Source organism: Anopheles darlingi, chromosome 2, assembly GCF_943734745.1.
Source record: "Anopheles darlingi chromosome 2, idAnoDarlMG_H_01, whole genome shotgun sequence".
In the NCBI taxonomy this organism is placed as follows: Eukaryota; Metazoa; Arthropoda; class Insecta; order Diptera; family Culicidae; genus Anopheles; species Anopheles darlingi.
Window position 1 is genome coordinate 32,839,403 of NC_064874.1, and position 8,340 is coordinate 32,847,742.

The window sequence follows — 8,340 nt, forward strand, 5'->3', positions numbered from 1 at the left end:
CGGTATCACGAGTACGGTAACGGCAGAAGTACAGACAATGCCCTCATGCAAGTTTCATATACAAGTGAACCGAACCTGAATGCGGGAAAATGGGTTGGGCAATATTCGAGAAAATGAATGAAAATAAAGAGAATAACGGAATTCAGGAAAATCTTCATCTTCAACGGCCGTCGTGCTGTTTACTTTTTTCATCTGGCCGTCGTGCTGTTTACAGTTTACACTGTCATTTGCAAACGCGGTTCCGGGTCTTTTCGGTGCTCTCCTCTACTTAATCCGGGAAATGAGTGGCACGTGGAAAAAGTACGTTTTGTGGTTTGCCCAGGAACACGTCGAGTTTCGCCAAGCGGTAGGTAGGTTTGCTGTAGAACCCCGAAATTGAGCATAACAAATCTTGTCCTCTGCCATTCAGGAAATCGCATCCCTACTGCGGATATGGAATATTCGGATGAACACCGAACCGAATTATGACCCCCTGCGACCGTTTTGGGTTGTGGAGCTGCAAAACGACGATGCGGCAAGGAGGCTGGCCTCCCGGTCGATGTCGCTGCGGTGCGTGTTTGAGCTGTGGGCACACTCGGCCGGCAAGGGACTGACCGCCTTCCACCAGCAGCTGCGGGAGTACGTCGTCTCGAACAGAGAGCTGCTTGCTCCACACTTCCGGGCGGACAAAACCTTCAAAGTAACGGTTGAAACGTACAACAAACATTTCAGCCATCGAGAGAAAGTAGAGAAGATAGAAACGATGAACTACCTGCCCCTGGAAGGGGCGGTCGATCTGAAGAACCCGAACGTACCGTTTTGGTATATTGAGTTCTGGGGCATGGATCCGACCAGTGTGCCCGAGCAACCGGACGATGTACTGTTTGGTTTATGGATCGCGGACGGCAACCGAGACATGATCAACGAGATATCGCTCAAGAAGCGCAAATTCATCGGTAATACGTCGATGGATGCACAGCTTTCCCTACTTATGGCAAATCAGGCGCTGGTACGTAAGGGTGATCTGGTGCTGGATCCGTTCGCCGGGACCGGATCGTTACTCGTGGCTGCCGCCAAATTTGGGGCGTACGTGATAGGAGCAGACATCGATTATATGATCGTACACGGCAAATCGAAACCGACACGCGTCAATCAGAAGGTGCGCGAGAAGGACGAGAGCATTTATGCGAACCTGCAGCAGTACGGGTGTGGCGGCCAGTTCGTCGATGTGCTGATTGCAGACTTTTCACGTAGCATTTGGACAAAAGACATTGTGTTGGATAGTATCATTACCGATCGTAAGTAGAATAGCATCTAAACTTGTGAAGCATGTCTGATAACCCGTTATTTCTACTTACTAGCCCCGTATGGAATTCGAGAGGCTACCGAAAGAATAGAATTCAAAACCAAACGGAAAACGACGGTAATGACGGAGGACGCGGTGCACTATCCCTCTACCTCACCGTACCAACTATGCCAGATGTACCGTGATTTGCTCCAGTTCTCCGCTCGTCACTTGAAGCTGGGAGGGCGTCTAGTTTGTTGGTTTCCGACGCTCAAGTAGGTTGCGAACGACCGGTGGATGGATTTTCAGTACTTATGCATTTCCATTGATGGTGAATTTCAATTTAGGAAAGACTATAGCACCGATCTACTGCCCCGTCACAAGTGCCTCCAACTAATAGCTGACTCCGAGCAACCGCTCTCCGGTTACAGCTCGCGTCGGTTACTCACGTACGAGAAAGTATCCGACAGCGAGCAAGATTTCGATTCCTTCGAGATGCCCGGTTCGATAGTGGAAAACTATCGCGAACGTTACTTTACCGAGCTATTATCGGACAGCGGTACACGCAAGGAACGACGCCTTGCGATGCGTGAGGTTGGTCGAAAGGAAGCCAAGACACGCGGAAAACAGCAGCAACCTGACGGTAAGTGGCGCTATCCGAATCCGGAAGTCGATGTGTGATCCATTCCAATGGAAAGAGCTGGGTGAAGTTCGTTGTAGAAATACAATAAATGAAAAGCAGAGGCAAATGAAACTGGTGAATCTGTCTGCGGTATTTTTCTTTCTCTTTATTTCGTAATCTCTAAGTTGTGCTTATGGCCATGTGGTACGTGAAATGATGATCTTCTTACACACGCACACGCATACACACAGCCGTCTAATCCGCGATCGCTGTTTTATGTTGAGGAAAATTGTGTGTTTCAAAATAGCTAGAAATGATTTAAATTATTGTTGTAGATAATACGATTTACCACCCCAGTTCTCGATTTGGAAGATTGAACACTTCGCTAATACCGCAGGGTATTACATTCTGGCGACGGTAATCTTCTGCCGTGGTACTCTGAGGAACGGTTATGAAGAAAAAGGTATAGTTTTACTCGCTCGCACACGGACTGACGAGGGGTGCGTACCTGATGTGTATCACTCTTCGACGATCGCTCGGATGAATAAGATCCAACTTCTGGCTCCACTCGTACTCCTTCCAATCTTCTTTTCTCTTCTTTCGATCAAAGTATGCTATGACACAGCTAACGGGGATCCAGAACAGTGCTGTTAACATCACCACAGCCACTGTAGGAAATGAGAAGAAACAGTTGCATTATGTCCACTGTAACCCCAGTAGCCCCTGTCTAGCCACCGCCTGCTACTTACTGACGATATTGTCGCGCAGAAAACGCAACACTTTGTTGATGTTAATCTCCTCGATAATGTCCCAAAAGCGCTCGACTACATCCTGGATCGTCTTCTCGCACATGCCCTTATTGCAGAAGCCCTGTATGCAGGGCGTTCCGTCCGGGAGTACGTCCGGTGGTTCTACGGGGAAGCACGTCTCATTGATGCTCTGGCGGCAGCAACGCTTACAAGCATCCGCAATGATGTCACACATGCAGCTCTGCAGACCCTGCGTCTCGCAGTACGGCACACACTTGCCATTACGACACTGGCCACGTTCCTGACACATCGTACCATCGCTCATGGGCGGACTCTTGGGGCACTCGGCATGGTTACCGGTACAGCGTGCCTCTTGCTCACACGTGGCGTACTGTGCCTCGCGACACTTCACGCCCGCCATCATGTATTGGCAGTTCTGGCAGCAGGGTGAATTTTTATCGCTGCACACTGCTCCCTGATTACGGCGCAGCTTGCAGTTCTTATCGCAGCAGGCATCGTTATCCTCCGTCCCGAGCAACCCAGCATCACACTGTTCGTCGCCCTCGACGCGCAGATTGCCGCAGAACGATTCTTCCGGTTCGGAGAAACAGCGTCCGGATTTGGCTTGTAGCACCTTGCGAATGGACCGTAGCGAGCAAGGCGAAAACTTTTTGTTGTTCACATCGTACCCACTGACGGAGTAGGTGTACATGAGAAAGCTGCCACCCTGGGAAGCGCTCGGTGAACACTCGGGGATGTCGGGATCATGCTCCGAACCCCAGTTGTGTCCGAACTCGTGGGCCGTCACCAGATCCGCCTCGCGTGTGATTACTCGTTGTCCGTAGTGATTGCGTGAGCTGCTTAATCCCGAGTTCAGATACAGTGTGTAACCGTTTTTGAAATATTCTGTACGAAAGGAATCAATCATGGAGAACACATTAATAAACCCGCCAGTAGGGAGTACAAAAAGTGCCATTCGAAACGATTGAAAAAATAAACCATAATCGACACAAGAAATGGTGTTAGTGAGCAAGAGACCTGGAGTACAGATGCCACCGACGGAATTGCGACGCGGAGATCCTACGTAAGCGAGACCAAGAATGCCTCCCTCGAACTTTAGATCGGTGAACAGGTGTGCCAAGCAGAAATCCTTGTGACTGTACTCACGAGAGAAAACCTTGTTTTTCGATTTTCACGGTATTATACAAGTTGGTTAGAATTACACAGATCCCAATGCAGCGTTTAAGAAGAAAGTCAAATAGTGTATCATGAGGTAATACAATCGAATAGCTATTCCGATCACGAGATTGTTAGTTGACTCAAAGGGAATGACTTATTGATATTAGTGGGCAGTGTGTGGCTTACCTCAAGCAAGTTTCGAACGTCCCATTTCTCTCGTACCATATTGTAATGCGCCTCGCCACCGCGAACACGAGTCGGTTCTGAATGGACGACGATTTTCTTAATCACAAAGCCCATCCCTTTGAATCCTTCCTGATCCGAGCGATCCTGCCAGATGGTGTCGTTGTAGATTTTGTGCACGCGATCGATAAGACTTATCTGTAAAATTTTAATTATGAAAACAAGTTCATGGCTGGCATGGAAATCAGTATTCACAACCACCGCTTACCAGGTAATTGATGGTCGTTTTAGTGTTGCTTCCTCCCATTTCCTGAAAGAACCGGTAGTCGGCAACGAGCAGCAATGGACAGCGGGTTTTGGTCGGAGTGTACTCGTACTGATCGGCTTGCCGCTTGCGACGTACCACCTTTTTACTTTTCTGCTCATCGTCGTCGGCGTGCCACACCGAAGAAGGGGTCGTGGATTCGTTTTCATCTTCTCCCGCTCCCCGATCATCGTCATCCGCTTCTTCCAGCTCTAGGCCTTCCTTAACATACCCGCAGGTCCTCGGCACACCGCCTAGTTCTCCGCTAATGGAATCAACATTATCCCAGCTAAATTTGATGTCCGACGCTCGGTACGCGATCATGTGACGCTGATCGGCCGTGTGCGGTAGGTGGCGCCAGGATGGTTCGATGTGGTACGTTTCTTCCGGCAGGACCACCGAGGCCGTCATCACACCATCATCGATGTGAGCGCTCACGTGCGATTGCATTTCCCCGAAGACGCGGCCCTTAAAGAAGTTGCTCCGATCGAGATGCACGATCGATTCGCTGCCATTTCCGTCCACTGAGTAGGCGCGAAAATTGCTATGGAGCACGGATGAATGGGGATGCAGAATGAGACGAAAGTTCTTGCCCAACACCCGAAACTCCACCTCCTTGATGGTGTTGAATGGGTGGTTGCTGTGTTTGGCGCCCCGTTTTTCGATTCGATGCGAAAGGTCTTTGGCGTGCAGCGTTTCGTAGTACTTGAGGTTTTTGTGCAATTGGCCTTGGGGAGCGTGGGGAGAGAGGAAAGTTTCGTCTTTAGCAAGTCCTTCTGATTTACACTCGGTTTACAGCAGAATCGCAAATTCTCACCCTCGGACGATGTGATGAAGAGCGCCAACGAAGCCACTAGCACAACGGCCACTATCGCGGTGCTAGTGGAATTCATTTTTCCACGGTCAGTGCACCAGTCTGCTTGTTTTTCAAGGTTTTACTCCAGAAACTAACTTTTATCCTTCGTCCTGCGAAAATTCCTGGATTTTTCCACTTTGACAGCGCTTTGTTGTGGTTTCGAATCAGCTGTTTCGCGGGTGCTGGGCACGGGCGGGTGCAAGGGCGGGTTCATGCGGGTTTATCAGGGCCGCCTCGTGCACCGGATGCACCGCGTAACCCACTTCTAGTCCGTGTGGTAATCACTTAGAACTCGTTCATACTGCACCCGCTGCGCACATGATTAGATCGCCGAGGACACGATGATCGCACGGTTTTGCTCCAGAGGATTTTCGACGCAGGTGAAAAACTCGTTCGTGACCACTCCGATATTCTACGTGAACGCGGGTAAGATTTGGCCGCTAGCTCCTAGCCATAAGTGCTTAGCAAATAGTAACTAATACCTCGTTGAATGGTTTTTCAGCACCGCACATCGGACACCTCTACTCCGCCGTTATCGCTGATGCGGTTCACCGGTTTAACCGCATAGCGACACCGGAAAAATCGCGCAGCTGTTTCCTGAGTACCGGTACGGACGAGCATGGCATGAAGATTCAGCAAGCTGCCGTACTGCATTCCACCTCAACGGAGGATTACTGCAATTCCATCTCGGCCCGGTACCGCGAGCTGTTTCGTCAGTTTCGCGTCGATTACTCTCGCTTCATCCGCACCACCGAAACGGATCACCGACGAGCAGTGCAAACCTTCTGGCGTACGTTAGAGGCCTCGGGAAGCATATATTCGGCCAACTATGCCGGCTGGTACTGTGTACCGGATGAAACGTTTCTCACCGAGAGCCAGCTGAAGGAGAACGAGCGCGGTGAAAAGTGCTCGCTCGAGTCGGGACACCCGGTCGAATGGACCGAGGAACAGAATTATATGTTCCGGTTGAGCCAGTACCAGGACGAGGTACGGTACTGGGTGAAGAGTAGCGAGGATCGTGTTCAGCCGGAGAAGTTTCGACGCATTTTGCTCGATTACCTCGACGAACCTCTGCCCGACATCTCGATATCACGACCGATAGGCCGAGTTTCCTGGGGTATCCCGGTGCCCACGGACCCATCCCAGTCAGTGTACGTCTGGCTAGATGCACTAGTGAATTATCTCACAGTGGTGGGCTATCCGAAGGAAGGGTTCGCTGCACAGTGGCCACCGAGCGTGCAGGTACTTGGCAAAGATATACTTAAGTTCCATGGCATTTACTGGCCAGCATTTCTGTTGGCGGCGAAGCTGGAACCACCGCGCCAGTTACTCGTGCACTCACATTGGACGGTCGACAATCAGAAAATGTCCAAAAGCAAGTTCAACGTGGTGGATCCCGCTGAACGCGCTGAATTGTACACGCATGAAGGTTTACGGTACTTTTTGCTACGTGAAGGGGTAGCTCACAGTGATGGAAGTAAGTACCTTGAATGGGAATCATTTGTTTTCGATTAGCTAATGGTTTCTGTTTTGAAGATTACAGTGATACGAAAGTTTTGCGAATACTGAACTCCGAGTTAGCTGATACACTGGGGAACTTGCTTTCCCGATGTTGCGGAAAGGCTCTGAATCCGGCGTCGCTATATCCGGCGCTAAACGAAGAAGCATTTGAGAGGCTCAAATCTTACGATGTTACAAACCGATTGCTCGAAGTTCTTCATGAAATGCCGGGTAAGTGTTCTGTAACACAGGCAAGTCACGATTCGGGATGTTCACTTTCGCGTTTTTCCAGATAAGACCCTTCACCATTACCAGAAAAACAACTTTTATCTTGTCGTTGACACGGTTATGCATCTACTGCACACCACTAATAACTTCTTCGAAACAACGACTCCCTGGAAGTTGAAGAAAAGCGAGAGCCCGGATGATCGTGCCATGCTGAATGCCATACTTACCATCACCATGGAAGTGCTCCGCCAAACGGCAATTGTGATGCAACCAATTATTCCCGTGCTCACGGAACGGCTACTGGACAAGTTGAACATTCCGACATCAGCCCGAACATGGGAAAACACGAAGCTGTCGTTTCGGACAAAGGATGCTTCTTTGGGCAATCAGGACAGTATCCTGTTTCGCCGAATTGTGCCTTCGACCGAGAACAAAACCGAACCGAAACAGGAACAGCGAACGAAATCCAAGCAAAAGAAACCGGATTCCTAAACAGTTGCATAGTATTGTAGAATAAAAGTTTTGTTGGGTACATCAGCGACGATGACCGTTCACTAATTCGAGAAATTCTATTTATTCCAGTAAATCCAACCACGAACCCTCTTCAAACGTAACGGTATTTTGTCCGCACGATTCAAACTCAACTCTTCCCTGTAAACGGCATCTCCCAGCTATTGTCAGAAAGAGAGAGAAAGAGAGAGAAAGAGAGGGAGAGAGTGTCGGTTTTTTTGTTGTCGTCATCGAGAGTGCAAAATACAAAAGTTTAATCCAAATTTGTTAACTTTTCCGTTCCCGGATCCGGCGTCCACTTTTCGGCAACTTGTTTCGACTTCTTTCGGCAGCTAGAAAATCGATCTTTTATCCGAAAATCTCCTGCCAATCACCCAGCAGCCCCCTAGTTTGCGCTCGCCAGACGACAGTATCAAAAATCTTCCTCCAACATCGAACTCCGCGCGTGGAAGGCCAGGAGAAAGTTAACCAACCGAGTGGACTCCGGAGTCAGGCCCTGGCAAGACGACAAATTTTGTGCCTGTTTTTGCGTGTGTCCTAGCAGCTACATCACCGTTAGAAAGTGTTCGAAGCCACCGTTTTCCGTCCCGTGAAGATAAACCGATTTCCGTGTGTCAGAAGACCACCGGAAGAGCTGCGGAGTGTGAATAGTTTATAGTTTGTTTACTTGATCTTTGCATCCGCATTTACAATAAACTCGAGCCAGCACGCACTCCGAGGTGTGTCCTTAACGGCCAGACATCCAACAAGCGGCTGGCACGATGGCTTCCAGTTCCACCGGTGGAAACGCGAAAAGTGACACGTCACGAAGGCCGCCAGCGATAAAGAATCCACTGCTGAGCTCGCAGCTAACGGGGCTAACGTTGGACGATTTTGCGCCGGTCGCCGTGCTCCCACCCGCGGCACCTTTGCCACCCATCGTCCGGGAACCTCCCGAAGCAACAG

At 49.8% G+C, this 8,340-nt stretch overlaps 6 protein-coding genes across 6 annotated transcripts in view; 5 read left to right on the plus strand and 1 right to left on the minus strand.

The window, feature by feature from the left end:
• The window catches only part of LOC125949179 (trafficking protein particle complex subunit 6b), a 701-nt gene extending 550 nt beyond the window's left edge, over nt 1-151 (plus strand). The window contains exon 3 of the mRNA XM_049675947.1: nt 1-151. This exon is cut by the window's left edge and continues 47 nt beyond it. Coding sequence (XP_049531904.1) covers nt 1-79 — 79 coding nt within the window. The 3' untranslated portion in view covers nt 80-151.
• Nucleotides 1-8,340, plus strand: part of LOC125949106 (uncharacterized) — a 317,531-nt gene that overhangs the window by 75,152 nt on the left and 234,039 nt on the right. The window lies entirely within an intron of this gene.
• LOC125949147 (tRNA (guanine(10)-N2)-methyltransferase homolog) lies at nt 158-2,044 on the plus strand. The gene is made up of 4 exons (XM_049675898.1): nt 158-346; nt 410-1,277; nt 1,341-1,539; nt 1,612-2,044. Exons 1-4 carry the CDS (start codon nt 281-283, stop codon nt 1,943-1,945), a joined length of 1,467 nt encoding a protein of 488 aa, XP_049531855.1. The 5' UTR covers nt 158-280; the 3' UTR covers nt 1,946-2,044.
• On the minus strand, nt 1,977-5,275 carry LOC125949126 (ADAM 17-like protease). Its single transcript, XM_049675869.1, has 7 exons — nt 5,119-5,275; nt 4,266-5,029; nt 4,001-4,195; nt 3,674-3,812; nt 2,636-3,541; nt 2,395-2,554; nt 1,977-2,324 (listed from the first exon to the last, which is right to left on the minus strand). Exons 1-7 carry the CDS (start codon nt 5,192-5,194, stop codon nt 2,288-2,290), a joined length of 2,277 nt encoding a protein of 758 aa, XP_049531826.1. The 5' UTR covers nt 5,195-5,275; the 3' UTR covers nt 1,977-2,287.
• On the plus strand, nt 5,346-7,434 carry LOC125949141 (methionine--tRNA ligase, mitochondrial). Its single transcript, XM_049675892.1, has 4 exons — nt 5,346-5,583; nt 5,660-6,634; nt 6,694-6,888; nt 6,950-7,434. Exons 1-4 carry the CDS (start codon nt 5,499-5,501, stop codon nt 7,375-7,377), a joined length of 1,683 nt encoding a protein of 560 aa, XP_049531849.1. The 5' UTR covers nt 5,346-5,498; the 3' UTR covers nt 7,378-7,434.
• The window catches only part of LOC125949108 (uncharacterized), a 41,594-nt gene continuing 40,863 nt past the window's right edge, over nt 7,610-8,340 (plus strand). The window contains exon 1 of the mRNA XM_049675809.1: nt 7,610-8,340. Within this exon, the coding sequence (XP_049531766.1) occupies nt 8,157-8,340 (184 nt within the window). The 5' untranslated portion in view covers nt 7,610-8,156.